Source organism: Salmo salar, chromosome 07 (assembly GCF_965601325.2).
Source record: "Salmo salar chromosome 07, fSalSal1, whole genome shotgun sequence".
Classification (NCBI taxonomy): domain Eukaryota; kingdom Metazoa; phylum Chordata; class Actinopteri; order Salmoniformes; family Salmonidae; genus Salmo; species Salmo salar.
Genome location: NC_138297.1, coordinates 32,698,491 through 32,714,302, shown reverse-complemented (window position 1 = coordinate 32,714,302; position 15,812 = coordinate 32,698,491). Strand labels below are relative to the sequence as shown.

General features: G+C 43.0%; 1 protein-coding gene across 9 annotated transcripts in view; it reads right to left on the bottom strand.

Annotated features, from left to right (window-relative positions):
* Nucleotides 1–15,812, bottom strand: part of si:ch211-200p22.4 (phosphatidylinositol-binding clathrin assembly protein) — a 61,704-nt gene that overhangs the window by 14,493 nt on the left and 31,399 nt on the right. For 5 of the 9 annotated variants that reach the window (XM_014207405.3, XM_014207414.3, XM_014207411.3 and 2 more), the window contains exons 3-11: nucleotides 9,652–9,727; nucleotides 9,343–9,445; nucleotides 8,885–8,978; nucleotides 8,626–8,737; nucleotides 8,147–8,253; nucleotides 6,343–6,384; nucleotides 5,859–5,879; nucleotides 4,353–4,438; nucleotides 4,100–4,229 (exon numbers count right to left, since the gene is read on the bottom strand). In XM_014207405.3, coding sequence (XP_014062880.1) covers nucleotides 4,100–4,229; nucleotides 4,353–4,438; nucleotides 5,859–5,879; nucleotides 6,343–6,384; nucleotides 8,147–8,253; nucleotides 8,626–8,737; nucleotides 8,885–8,978; nucleotides 9,343–9,445; nucleotides 9,652–9,727 — 771 coding nt within the window. The remainder of the gene's footprint in view (nucleotides 1–4,099; nucleotides 4,230–4,352; nucleotides 4,439–5,858; nucleotides 5,880–6,342; nucleotides 6,385–8,146; nucleotides 8,254–8,625; nucleotides 8,738–8,884; nucleotides 8,979–9,342; nucleotides 9,446–9,651; nucleotides 9,728–15,812) is intronic. The other 4 variants (XM_014207407.3, XM_045721865.2, XM_014207406.3 and 1 more) reach the window with 3 other exon arrangements.

The following is a 15,812-nucleotide window of genomic DNA, read 5'->3' as shown; positions in this document are numbered from 1 at the left end:
CTCAGGGATTCATGCTTGGCACAGACTGAGCAGCATCAGACTGAGCAGCATCAGACTGAGCAGGCTCCAATCAGTCTTGGGGCGCTGCGCAGTGGTGCCCTACAGCGTTTGTTCCTTGTTTAAACTCGTCCGTTTTGGTTGCTTTGCTTTTAGTAGTTTAATAGTGTTTTACGTTGCATCGGATTACCGATTAAGCTACGGTAGAGGGACATGAAGTGCATACAGTTGATAATTCTCCTACTTGGATTACTTTTGCTGGTACCTGAAACAGCACGCAAATATACAAAAAAGTTGGCGGCGCCACACATCCGCTACTGCAGAAACTCTCTTTTACAATGTAATAACTCACGTTCGGGAGAACCGATCAAAGGGCACATACCTGCAGAGATCGTGAGACAAAACAACCTGGTTGAAGGACTACTAAGAAGGAAGAGGAAAAGGGGAAAGGCGGTGTGCTGCAGAGGAACAAAACAAAGATTGCGCTTCCAACTATCCTGCTCTCCAATGTCCAATCGCTTAACCTCTTTGGGATAGGGGGCGATATTTTCACGTACGGATGAAAAGCGTGCCCAAAGTAAACTGTCTGCTACTCAGGCCCAGAAGCTAGGATATGCATATAATTGGTAGATCTGGATAGAACACACTAAAGTTTCTAAAACTGTTTGAATGATGTCTGAGTATAACAGAAATTATTTGGCAGGCGAAACCCCGAGGACAAAACATCCAGGGAAAAAAAAAAAAAAGTTGAGTTCACTGTTTTCTCTATGGGAAACTAGATTTATGAGGCACCTGATTGCAGTTCCTATGGCTTCCACTAGATGTCAACAGTATTTAGAAATTGGTTAATGTTTTTCCTTTGAGAAGTGAAGAAGTACAGCTATTCAGAATGAGTGTCAAGCCAAGTGGACTCTCTTGTTTGGGGCACGTAACCTGGAGCTTGCTCCACTTTGATTTTATCCGCTATTGAACACAGTATATCCCATTTGAAATTTTATTGATTATTTACGTTTTAGGATACCTAAGGATGGATTAGGAAAGTTGGTGAAATGTTTGGACCAAGTTTACAGGTAACTTAGATAATTTGCAGTCATGTTGGGCGAGTTGGAACCGGTGTTTTTCTGAATCTATTGCGCCAAATAAATTGACATTTTGGGGATATAAAAAAGGAGTTTATCGAACAAAAGGACCATTTGTGATGTTTCTGGGACATATTGGATTGCAAACAGAAGAAGATCTTCAAAGGTAAGGCATGAATTACATCGTTATTTCTGACTTTCGTGTCGCACCTGCTTGGTTGAAATATGATTTTCATGCGTTTGTATAATGGGGTGCTCTCCTCAGATAATCGCATGGTTTGCTTTTGCCGTAAAGCCTTTTTGAAATCTGACACGGTGGCTGGATTAACAAGAAGTTAAGATTTATTTTGGTGTATTGCACTTGTGATTTTATGAAAGTTAAATATTTCTAGTAATTTAATTTGAATTTCGCTCTCTGCAATTTCACCGGATGTTGTCGTGCATGCTCATGACGCTAGCGGAACATCTAGCCGTAACAGTTTTAAGGGGAAAATGGACGAATTATGGGCAAACTCACGGTATCTATATGAATACAGGGAGGCCTGTGTGATGGATTTCCCTGAAACTTGGCTGTCGGAGGCGGTGCCCGACTGAAGTCACCCCTGACAGATTCACTATCACACGTATTGACAGAGACAGTGAAGCTACTGGTAAGGAGCACGGAGGCAGAGTCTGTTCTGCAAAATGAAAAAGATGGTGTAAAACTACCATTGTCAGGAAAAAAAAATATGCACCCATGTTATAGAGCTGCTATCAGTGTCACTTCTCCCCTTCTACCTCCCCCAGCTTGTTTTGACAGTTGTTTATACCCATCCAAGAGCAAACAGTGTCAACCCAGGTGACATAATTTTTAACCTCGCTCAAGAGCTTGATGCTGTATGTGACTTGTCTAACAAGGAAAAATAAGATCATTGACTTATGTTACGGCTCGGTCCCCAAAGCCTATTCATCCTTGGCCAGACCTCTACTGGGTGGATCAGATCATAACACTGTTTTTCTACGACCAACTTATAGACAGTTACTGAAAAAGGAGAAGGTGGTGGAAAAACAAATACAGGTGTGGGACAATGACAGTATTGATCAATTGCAGTGATGCTTTGAATGTACCACCTGGAGTGTATTTGAAGAATCATCAGCTGACCTGAACGAGTTGACTAACGTAATATCTGGCTATATTGACTATATTGATTCTGTGTTGATTTGATGATCCCAAAAAACATGCAAGATATTTCCTAACAAACCATTGGTGACCAAAGAATTGAAAGTGGTGCTTAATAGGAAGAAACAAGTGTTTACCTCCGGGAACGCACTCAAAAGAAAAGAGGTACAGAGATAGGGGAACAAAGAGATTAAAAAAAAGGTGAGATGCCAGTACAAGGATATGGTGCAGATAATGTAACAGGGAGACTCTCGGTCTGCCTGGTTGGGCATTTAGAATATGGCAAACGTCCCCTTCAAAGGTAGGCAACGCATCCCTGCCTGGACGAGAGGGTGTGCCTCTACAGCCAATGAACTAAACAAGTTCTTCACCCGCTTTGAAACAGGAGTCGCCCCCGCTCCCCTGGCCTGTCTGGAGGAGGATGTCATGGCAACCAAGAGCACGCTTGTCATCGTTGAGGAAGTCGTACGAGTTCTTTGTGCATATTGGCCTAGGCTATGCCTATATACTACATAATTTACCACCTGAGGAAGTAGGAACTCAAAACACATTATCTAGATTGCCAACTCTAAATATGATATTGTTCCTAGACAGCCATGCAATTGATCTGACAGCAAATTGAATGTTCTACAAAAACTTTCCATTGGTAGGCCTATATATAGGCTACTTGATGTATTCACCGCAAATGGCACGCTCCGTTGGCGGAGCATCTCAATTACATACGACGTTTGTAAAGTGGTGTTATTTCTCACATAAAGCTTAGATTTCCTCTTGTTTGAGAACAGTAACAATAGTTGTTTTAAAAACTGTCTTTCCCGCAATTACATGTAAAAATGTTGCTCAACTATCAGTATGCTTGCGCTTCTCTCCCTCCTCGCCATGTGCAAAGGGGGTAGCGGGAGTGAGAGCCAGCAGCGAAATGGACACAGCAGATACTTTTATTGCAGGAAGCAGGTTAATGCACATTACTGTTGACCAAATAATGGTTTTAGAACAACAACAAAAAATCATCAGGAACGTTATATAGCCTAACCCCCGAAATTGCTTTGGTAAGAAGGCAATGTCGGTGTCGGTAATTTCCTGTTAATCGTCCCAGCTGTAGTTAGTGTTGTTGTCTATCAAATTTTAGGCTGCCTTGCTCTTTCCTCTGGCAACGGCTGGAACCACACTGGTACACGCACATGACGTGCAAACACTGAGGTGCACATGTGGTTGGACAGCTCTAACATCTTGAAAGTGTGCCTAGAGTACTGTTTGATGTTCAATTGTTCCTTCTTTTTTTGGTCGGGGTGGCAACAACTAAGCACAATATAACGGAAACACTGTAGTCATCAACGTCAGATTTTTTAAGACTTTTGAAAACTGAACTTAAGACATTTTATGACTTTAAATCAGAAACGACTGTAAGACTTTAAGGACCCGCGGACATCCTGTTTTCAGGCAGTTAAATCTGAATAGGCTAAGGGTGTAATGTAGGGCTCCCGAGTGGCGCAGCGGTCTAAGGCACTGTATCTCAGTGCTTGAGGCGTCACTGCAGACACCCTGGTTCAAATCCAGTCTGTATCACAACCGGCCGTGATTGGGAGTCCCATAGGGCGGCGCACAATTGGCCCAGCGTCGTCCGGGTTTAGCCGGTGTAGGCCATCATTGTAAATAAGAATTTGTTCTTAACTGACTTGCCTAGTTAAATAAAGGTTAAGTAAAAAAATGTAAATGTAATTTTGTGCAGCAGTGTAATTTGTTGTAATGATGTAGTAACATATTTAACTACCCCTGTCCACCAGTGTAGTGGTGGTTAGTGTAGCTGTGTAAAATGATGCATCGGTGTAGTATAATTTTATGTATTAGTGTAATGGTGTGTTACCTGTACCTTGAGGGCCTGCAGTCTGGCCTGCTCCTCCTCTAAGGCCTGCTGTCTCTCCTTCTCGTCCATGCGGCTGAATGACATGCCTGTATTGGACAGAGACGACACCGCACTGGACAGGGTGGACGCTCTATGGAGAGGACAGAGGCGAGAATAGAGGAATTAGGAGGGGACATGTCTTTTCTGTGTGTGCTTCTTATACATTTTTACAATGACATATCATCAAGTGTTCATTGTCTCGCCAGTCCAGTACCTGGTATCAGCGGTGAGTTCCTTGGTCTTTTTCCCTTCCAGAGAGGCTAGGTGCTGCTCCAGAGCCTCCAGGAGACTACTTGGAGCCTGGAAGGAGGAGAGTATGAGGAGAAGCAGAGAAAACAGAAGAGGGGTGGGGGGTGAGAGACAGAACCAGCTCTTCCTCTTTCACATGACATGACGCACTCATTCACTTCTTTACACGTCACACACATCAATAAACACACGCACACACGGTTGTTAGTCCCAGAGGTCGACCCACAATGAGTCACTTTCCCAGAATAGAACTACGTCTTCGGCCCAAATGGCACCCTATTCCCTTCGTAGGGCACTATATAGGGAATAGGGTGCTCAGTATTAGTAGGTTAATAATACGTTTCGGAAAACAGAAAAACGAGGAGAGAACAGAGGGGAAAGGAAGGTAGTAAAGGAGGTTGAGAAACATGCACATAAATTCCGTTCTGTCCTGTCTGGTTCATGCCAACATATAAAACATTCTGAGAGGGCATAGCCTAGTGTGCAAGGCTGGCGCTTTGGCTTTTACTAAGTGTGCGTCCCAAATGGCACCCTACGCACTACAAGTAGTGCACTATATAGAGATTTGGGTGTGATTTGAGACACGTTCCAAGAGAAAATTCATTCAAATGGGAGGTTGTGTACCAAATGGCACCTTATGACCTATGGTGACATCAACGCAAACGATCAATGTGGCTGTGGTCAAAAGTAGACAATCTTTAGATTGTTTAAAGACCAAATCAGACATCAATAATATTAGCAGACACACACACTATTCTATTCCCTCTTACAAAAAAAGCACAGAAGTTAAAAACAGACTGAGCAAGGAACTCTGACTGAACCCTGTACGTATTCCCCAAACATTCCACCCGACACACAGAGAGGAAAGAAAGTGAGGTAGAGAGAACAAAAGAGAAAAGTAAAAGAAAGAGGGAATAGTTTATTTTCCCCTTTTTGATCGCTAGTTATCCCCCGACAATCTTTCAAAACAAGATGTGCTTTGAAGTTTGAAGACAGAAATCTTTTTATGTCATAGCTACGACTACGATGATGCATTCATGTAATAATCAGGGGGTCAAATATAGTTTAAATTAACATGTTAAAAATCCCTAAAACACTTTATCATAGGCCTATGTCTGTCTGAATGGTGGGAGGAGAAGAATACATTTCTCATAATTTATTCATATGGTTGACCTTCCCCCCCCACTCGGGGCCAAAGTATGTCCACGTGCGTGTAGGAGGGGGCAAGGCTACATGCGTGCGTGTGAGGGGGCGAGGGCTACATGCAGACCCGGGTGGGTAGGTCAAGATGTCAGAGCGCACAAGCTATGGCGAGTCAACAATTTGTAAAACTCCGCGTATACTGTATGGGGAGGGGAGATGCAGTATAATAGTTTCAAATTTGAATGTTACGTGCACTAGTACAGTGAAATGCCTTTAGTGGGAGGGATGCTAGGGTTAAAAGCATTACAGTAAGTAACCCACCACCTACAATGCATGATCCTTTAATGGTCTGTGGAGGAGAATGATAAAGGAACTATTTTAAATGGTATACTGGGAATGGGAATTATGTATCACTCAAAATCCAATATTTCAGTTTGCATCACTATCGAGCTTGGTGCCTTAAGTTATTGGTATTTATATAGCCAGTTAAATACTTTCTTTACAAGTGCCTATTTGGGCCTACACTGTAAATAATGATTTGGAAAAATAAATACTAAATCAATTGAACCAACAGATTCCTAGGCAAAGTAGAAGACATGGTAACTTGTTAAGAGTTTGACAAAGAGAAATGAGTGAATGATTGAGTACAGAGAAAAGAGCAAGAGCAAGAGAGACCGAAGGAGAGAGGGAGCGAATATGTACAGTAAGAGAGAGGCTGATGGCTGTAAAATGAACGAATGGACGGATAGATGGATGAAAGCATGTTGGTGGAGCCAGAAGAGGAGAGAAAGAGATGAAAAATGTACACTGACCTGTGAGAGATCGGGGATATCACCCTGATCTATTCCAACTTGCTGTGGTCACAAAGACCGAACGAAAAACAAAACGGGCCAACGGAAAAAACAACGGGGATAAGAAAATAAATAAATAAATCATTACTCCCATGCAGTGACTACTGTGGGTGAGTCCAAATAACCTCTCGTTCTTCCTGAAGTGTGCACTCGTACACCACTCCTCAAAAATATATAAGCATTAGATTGGTGTTTCCATAAACCAGTTATTTCCTTTCAAATCCATGAAGGGAATCGAACAAGTGCACACTTAATGAGAAAGAACAGATAATTGGGACACAACCTCTAAACAACTGAAATAAACAAGGGTCTACATCAAAAAATGCTGACAACTGGATCGATGAATATGATTGGACAATGTTGAGTATGTCTCGTGAGTGACCAATGAGAGACATGGTGTGGGTGTGGCAAATGAATGACGAGCAATTGAACAGACATTTAAAAAGCCCCAAAAACATTTAAATGTGAGGCTTGAGGACAAAACAACATAGGAACAGTGAAAGTGTACACCCCAATTGCACAGCCTTAAAAAATTATTATTATTATTTTTTTAATTACATTTGATGATTTCTTTACCGATCTACACAAGAAACATAACACATTTTCCAATTTAACAAAAAATAAGATGTAATTAATGAATGCATGGTGGAAGCACCTTTGGAAGCCATTACAGCTGTGAATACGTTAGAATAAGATCCTACCAACTTTGCACAACTGTTAGGGGATCATATCTCCATTGATTTTGTCATAATTGCTCAAGCTCAGTAAAGTGTGAGAGTGAGAGTGAGTGTGAGAGTGAGTGAGAGAGTGAGTGAGAGTGTGAGAGTGAGAGAGAGAATGAAGTCTATATTTATGTGTGTGGGTAAGGTGACGTAATACAAGATATCATCAAGAAGCATAACTAGTCAAATCACTTCATTCAGTTTCATTGACTCCAAGTGGCGGGAAAGTTATCAAGATATATTTAGGGAAACACATCGGCACACAGGATGCCCTCGGTCTCACAGCAACATTCCAGATTGAGTCGATATGACCTAAACAACCTCCTCATACATGATTTAATCTTTGTCTAAGAATGCTATACGTGACAGAAGAATAGATTAGGGTCAGTACCGGCAGGATGTGTGTTTTGACTTGCGCTTGATGGTTTTTGCGACTGCACTTGAAGAACCTTTCAAAGATCTTGACATTTTCTGGATTGACTGACCTTCATGTCTTAAAGTAATGATGGGCTGTCATTTCTCTTTGCTTATTTCAGCTGTTCTTGCCATAATATGGACTTGGTATTTTACCAAATGGGGCCATCTTCTGTATACCCACCCATACCTTCTCACAACACAACTGATTGGCTCAAACGCAATAAGGAAAAAAATTACACATTTACTTTTAACAAGCACACCTGTTAATTGAAATGCATTCCAGGTGACTACCTCATGAAGCTGGTTGAGAGAATGCCAAGAGTGTGCAAAGCTGTCATAAAGGCAGAGGGTGGCTACTTTGAAGAATCTCAAATATATTTTGATTTGTTTAAAACCTTTTTGGTTACTATATGATTCCATATGCGATATATCATAGTTGTGATGTCTTGACTATTATTCTACAATGTAGATAACAGTAAAAACAAAGAAAAACCCTGGAATGGGTAAGTGTCCAAACTTTTGACTGGTACGTTATGTATATGTGAAAAAGTAATTATGGGGCATTGTGTGTTGAGCATGTGCGCCCGTGTGTATATGTGTCCGCGTGCATGCATGCATGCGTGTACCTCTGCCACTTTGAGAAACTCTGACAGCTTGGTCATCCTGTAGAGGAACTTCTTATAGATGTCCAACGCGTCTTTACACTGACCCTTCTTCATATCAAAATATTTCTCTGAGAGAGAAAGAGAGAGAGAGAGAGAGAGACAAAGTGACAGAGTGTGAGAAGAGTAGAGTACAAAGAAGCCATTAGTAGAGAGTGATAGGAGACAGAGGACCACTTAACACTTCAAAATTACATCACAATCTGTGAAAAGACAAAAACACCATACAGCGCATTGGCTGTCTGAGAGGCTAACATCACATAGTTACTCACATCAAATTGATGCAAGAACCTTGAGCTATGCCCTGGAAGAACCCACATAATATGAATAGGATAACACCAATAGAATTCCAATGAACCATTCTATTATACCATGATAACAGCCACCAGTCCCAATAGTCCTGACCCAGGAGGCTTTAAATCTGACTCTAGACCAGTCCTTACCCAGTAAGTTGATGACGCCCTCGTTGTAGGCAGCAAACAGACGGATGGAGTCCTTGAACAGCAGCATAAAGGCCGAGTTGATCACCCCGTTAGTTAACTCATTAGGGTTGGCCTGGAGAGAGGGTGGAAGAGGCATCCCCCCCCCCAAAACAATTTAACATTCATCTCAAACCTGACACCCATGTCCACCATTGGAAAACACACACATTCCATTGAATACACACACCCCTCCTGCGCATGCACAAACACACCATGTTACCTGGAAGTCTAGCAGTGCGTCTAGTTGGTTCTGGATAATAGGAAGGGTCTTTATGAGCTTCTCTATGCTCATGGTACGCATCACACCGTCAATCCTGGAACATGCACACACACCAAACATTTTTAGTTAGTCCTTTTTCTAGACTAATACTGGATTAACTGGTTCTGACGGGATGCTAAGGAATATTTTACCCGATTCACACTATAGAACCAACCTGAACCGTACTCGGCTGCTTGGATATTTTCCTTTCCAGCCCGGTTCCAGGAACTACGGCCAGCCCAGTGTGAAATAGACTAGATGTATGAAATGTTATGCAGCCTATTCGCTCTTCAACGTGGTAATTTCGACAGCCAATGTAAGACATGGTGATCTATTCATTCAGGTGTGTGTGTGTGTGTGTGTGTGTGTGTGTGTGTGTGTGTGTGTGTGTGTGTGTGTGTGTGTGTGTGTGTTCCTACCCTCTCTTCATCTTGGTAAAGTCCACAGCCACCAGCCTGTAAGACATGGCCTTCTCATTCAGATAGCGGCTGTACCGACGGATGAACGTAGACATGTCATAACCTGGGAGGGAGAGAAAGGAAGGAGAGAGGATGGAGAAAGGGAGAGAGGATAGAGAGAAGAGAGAACCGAGACCATCCTCATTTGACCAAAAACAGCACCAACCCCCCCCCCCCACTAAAAACAAGAGAGAACCTGAGACCAAAGCAGTGTGTGTCTAATCATGCACTAGTATTGTATGAGTGTTTGTAAAAAAATATATACCATACCTTGCAAAGCACCTTTGTCCAAGAAGTTGTTCAAGTTGAAGAGGGTGTTTCTAGAGGCCAGGTACTGGATGAGACGCTGAGAAGAGAGAGAGAAAGAATGGAAGAAAAAAGAAAGCGCCATAAGTCTCAGGTCAGATAAACAGCTATTGACTAAACAGGGTCGGAAAAATTCCATATAATGTGTCCCAAATGCCACCCTATTCCCCATGTTGTGCACTAATTTTGACCAGGGCCCATAGGGCTCTTGTTTAAAGTAGCGCACAATGTAGGGCACAGGGTGCCATTTGGGATAAATTCCATCTTGGGTAATATCAACATGGTCTAGATTAAATTGGCAGGGATTAGGGACCTGCACACGAAAAACATTGTCTGGCCTCATCCTCAGTAATGGGAAAGCAGGGCTGGGAATTCCCAGAAAGAGGAGCGTTCTGCTGAGACATGAGCAGGCCTGAACGTGTACATCCCTGGCTGACGTTCCCCCATCTTGGTTGGTGTTCCCAGTTCTAACCGAGCATCTCGGAATACGGGGGATTCACGCTATGCCAGCTGACACGCATCCAGCATTTCACACTGCAGTGACAGAGCACACACACACACACACAACTAGCAGGCTCTCTTGTGTTCTCATGCTTAGGAGTCAAGAGAAGAAAGCGAGCGAGAAAAACTATTTACTTTTAGAAAGAGTGAACTCGCCTAAGAAAACGTGAAATGAAGGAAGGAAAACTAACATCCATCATATTCTCTCTTCAGCATTTCTCAGAGAAGGGAGGAAGAGTGGTTGTCATTTTTTTTAAAGAACTGGTTTAAGAGCCAATAAAATGTGCTCTGCAGATTGTGTGTGCATTTTTGTGACTGGCTAAGCATTTGTCCCGTGGCAAAGTGAAGTTTTCAAGTATTGGGCCACGCAGTTAAACTTCTTAACCCCCTTTCTGCATCCCAAATGGCACCATATTTCCCTAATTAGTGCAATACTTTTGTCCAGGGCTCATAGGGTACAGTACACTATATAGGGAGCCATTTGGGAAATACACCTGATTGTTTCTTTTTTGGGGACATTTGGTCTCTTTATTGCAGTGGAGAATGTGACGTGTGTCAAACAAGGCTAAAACAGGGCAGTTCACACAGACAGACAGGCAGCGAGCGAGAGCGAGATAGCTCGAGAGTAGAGCCCGACCAATATTGTCAGCCCACCGATATTAACTGGCCGATATTGGCCTTTCAAACGCTATATCGCATCAGCCGATATCTCTACCGATATAAAAAGGGAATGTCATGCTTATCTGAACACCCGCAGTCATTCTCATGTGTCATTGTCACAATGCATGAATAGTTATTTAACAATTGCTATTTTGGATGGCAATTCATGAGAAATCAAGGTAAAGTTGAGACATGAGACCCTACATGTACTGCCATAGCACTGCATTATGGCACCATAGACTGCAGATAAAGATAGATGGATCTGTGGAGAAACAAGTTGAGCTGCAGTCTGCTAGCCCTTCAAATAATTAATGTTAACATAACGGTCTACTGTCAGTGAAAAACCTTATCCATTATTAATAAATCTACTGAATCTAAACTGAGAAAGATCTAATGCTCTCCTCCAACCACTCTCTCATTCTGTCCATCTCCCACTGTCTCGATGGGTAAATCCCCCAACTTTAGAGAGTCTTCTTTGCTTCTTCCCTTCCCCCGTGTCCTTTTCACAGCCCTACACATAAAAGTTACGTGAGACTCAAAGGCATTGTTAAAGTAACTAGACTCAATAAAGTTAAACAAATAAGAGAAAGAATGAAAGGAATGTGTGTTGAAAGAGAAGACTGTTTCTTTGGCGATGAGAAAGTTTGCAGTTACCAGGGAAACCATAAAGCAGTTATACGTTAACTGAAAAACCAATAGTACTGACTCACTCAATTTCTAAGTGAAACTGACGTGATAACCCTTTTAACACAAATCGCACACACATTCCCACCACAGTGACAACACACATGACGTAGAACCCCCGCTGATTGAATGAGAGGATAGTGAGACGAAGTAGGAGAGTAGTAGGATATCTGACTGACAGATGGGTGGAGGGGAAAGAGAGAGAGAGAGAGACAAAGAGAGAGTAGAGTGATGGAGAAAGAGATCAAACGAAAAGAGGGAAACGGAGAGGGGGTAGAGAGCGAGACGGAGGGTGCGGGGTAGGGAAAGAGATGGTCAGATTTTATAAATAGTCTACCGGACGGAGCGACAGGGTGTGTGTGTGTAGTAGGAGTAGTGACAGGGGGGTAATGGTGTGTGGGCTCCTATTGTCACAAAGCTGGTTGATCTATATGACGACAAACAGGTACACACACACACACACGTTGGTAGATGGACCAGTACGAGAGGGTCAATGGTGCAGCCAAACAATATGACTCACCGTTTGTGATGCTGATTTACCCCACTACAGACAACCTTTTTCTACCCCCTCTATAGATTACCAAGCAACAGCTTGAAGAATTACAACAGCTTGAAGAAACACCATTTACTCTTGAAGAATTACTCAGTAGTAGAGAGCCACCTATAGAAATGGTGAGGGGGAGCTAACAGGATATATATTTTGATTCTCACTATTCAATATGTATTGATATTCAATACTGTGATTTTATTGCGATTCAATGTTCCAAACATATTGCTCGCCACGTCTGCTGCAGAGGGACAAGAGAGAGCCATTAGATACGTTTTGATCAGTCACGGAAAGAAAAGTGCTGAAAGAATGTTGGCTCACCATTTATAAAGAAGTTGGAGAACAAGCTAGAGGAGGAGAAATACTGGAGATTTGGAGCAGGTACAGCCGACTAGCGCTAGCTAACACTAACTAACAAACAAAAAAGCCCCCCCCCCCATCACTAGAACCCACACTAGTTAAAGTGCTGTGTGTGTACAAACATGTGTTACTCCCCTCACATAACTAACCAAAATAACTAAATGCAGCAATCTAGTGCTGGAATTCAGTGCTGCACATTTGCAGACTTGCTTGTCGAACACCTCGTTCCAAAATCATAAGCATTAATATGAAGTTGATCCCCCTTTTGCAGCTAGAACAGTCTCCACTCTTCTGGGAAGGCGTTCCACTAGATGTTGGAAAATTGCTGCAGGGACTTGCCTCCATTCAGCCACAAGAGCATTAGTGAGGTTGAGAACTGATGTTGGACGATTAGGCCTGGCTCGCAGTCGGCGTTCAAATTCATCCTAAAGGTTTTCAATTGGGTTGAGGTCAGGGCTCGGGGGAGGCCATTGAAGTTCTTCCACACCGATCTCGACAAACCATTTCTATATGGACCTTCTTGTGCACAGGGGTATTGTCATGCTGAAACAGGAAAGGGCCATCCCCAAACTTGCCACAAAGTTGGAAGCACAGAATCATCTAGAATGTCATTGTATGCTGTAGCGTTAAGATGACACTTCATTGGAACTAAGGGGCCTAGCCCGAACCATGAAAAACAGCATCAGACCATTATTCCTCCTACACCAAACTTTACAGTTGGCACTATGCATTGGGACAGGTAGCGTTCTCCTGGCATCCGCCAGATAGTGAAGTGTGATTCATTGTGATCTTAGGCTTGTGTGCGGCTGCTCGGCCACGGTAACCCATTTCATGACGCTCCCGACAAATAGTTATGGTGCTGACGTTGCTTCCAGAGGCAGTTTGGAACTCAGAAATGAGTGTTGCAACCAAGGACCGACAATGTTTACACACTACAGCACTCAGCATTCCCGTTCTGTGAGCTTGTGTGGCCTACCACTTTGCGGCTGAGCCGCTGTTGCTCCTAGATGTTTTCACTTCACAATAACAGCCCTTACAGTTGACCGAGGCAGCTATAACAGGGTAGAAATGTGCGGAACAGACTTGGAAAGGTGGCATCCTATGACGATACCACATTGAAAGTCACTGAGCTCTTGTTTGTCTATGTCGATTGCATGGCTGTGTGTTTGATTTTATACACCTGTCAGCAAAGCGTTTGGCCGAAATAGCCGAATCCACTAATATAAAGGGGTGTCCACATATACTTTTGTATATTGTGTGTCTTAGCAGAACTGAAGCATGCTGACGCCTTAAGAGGTGTTTGTCTTGTCCTTTACAGATAAGCAAGGGTATCCTCTTGACTCATCATTCCTGTACACACCACTGTGTCCACCCTACCACTCAGTATGCAATATGCTCAAGGTCACTAGATGATTGTGCTTAGTGACCTCCATTAGTCAGTCTGACCCTCCACATACACAATAACAGATTCTCAGATCTCCTCAGTCTCCCCTCTGACAACACTCACTGTCAGCACTTTACTACAGCACTTTTTTTCCTCAGACACTCCCCCCTTCGATCTCTTCCCCTCTCTCACCAACTCTGCTTTCCTCTCACTGTCCCTCTCAGACTCTCTTTTCGAGCTCTCCCCTTCAATCAATCCCCTCACGCTATGTACCTTTCTCTTTCCTCAATTCATTCCCTCATCTCTTTCCCCCTCCCTCCTTCACTTCCTTTCTCTCCCATCCTTTTCTCCATTTCTCTTCCATTCACTCTGAGGGTTATTAGTAGTATTGACAACACTCTTCCAGTGCCGTCACTGAGGCAGAACGGTCCATTCAGTATCTGGGACCGCAGGGAAGTGACTCATATAGTGTTAGTATATAACATACGCACACTATAGCTTTCCCTCAGCGACACACACACACTCACTACGCGCGCCCCCCCCCCCTCCCTCAAGGTAGGCAGGAGCATGTGCTTAGCATCAGCACTTTATCAGTGTCCTCCCTCCTGCCCAGCCAGCCATGGTTCTCTGTCTGACTCTGTCCTGCTTATTGTCATATGTTTGTATTGGTACAAAGGGGTCTGTCTACACTCACCACACACACAGGAGACGACTGGGACAAACACTCTGAGGACTGTGCACACACACACCACTAGCCATGGTAGCAGTGTGTGCACATACATTTCCGTGTACAACAGGAAAACACCCCTTGATCCAATAAGATATTGACTGCACCTTAATTCGGCATTACAACACACTCCCCAAAGAATGCATGGGGACTGTTTCTTGGCTGAGCTTTATAGGGAAAACCTCAGGTGGGGGAGAAGAGAGAGGGAGGGAAAGGGAGAGAAAAAAGGAGCGAGAGAGAGAAAAAAGGAGCAAGATGAAGAAAAACTGGTCAGGTTGGAGAGAAAAGAGCAGGTGAAGAATGAGGCATATTGATACTGGCTAGTTGGACTAAAACTAAACTCTACAACACAATGCTGCCAATAGCTGTTAAAAATATTGCCTAGTCAGACCATTACTACTGTTCCAGCGGATGATGGCCATTATTACTGAGGTAGTGTAAAGCATAGCACAGAGACATTTCGACCAACCTTTACTTGGCAATACTTCCTCAATTCCCGACTTGGAAGACAACGCATGTCTTTTAAAACTTCCATGGCTAGTTGCACGTGGTGCGTTTGAATTTAGAAAATTGTTTGCCTATTTTTTGCTCCTTGAAGTAATCCAACAATGGGTATGCCGCCATGTTGTCCATTTCAAATCTTCTCATATATCATTGATCGAGGCAGGTTGAGCAGGGCTCGACATTCAGGTAAATTTGCCAGTGGCACACCGGGCCAGTGCCAACTGAAAGCTACTGGGCCGAATGAAAAAAAAATAATTACTGTTTCGGGTCAAGATATGACAGGAAAGCGAATGATGCTTGCATAATTTCAATAGCAGGTGATTTTATCATCTTTCATTAGCAGGCTGAGCAAGTAGCCAATACAGGGTTCATACAGACATTGGCAAATCAAATTCAAGGACTTAGACTTTTTCGAGGACCAACATATTATATTTAAGTGTTGTAATAGCCTATTGAAAAAATGTATGCAAAAAAAAGTATGCATTACAACTAAGAATAATATACATTTTCTCAATAGGCCTACACAATTGCATTATGCATTGACATTCACGTTCTAAAATATGCCAGAATGTGGGCATTGCCTGACTAAATAGACAGCATGCTCCTGACACAAACGAAGTCTGTCCATGTGGTAGCTAGTCAGTCTCGCCATTTGAGATGTTCAGGAGATATTGAAGGGTTATTGTATCACGTTTTAAAATGAGAACGTGACCAAAAACCAGGTTCCCTTTGTAACGTAACGCTTTGTATGGAAAACC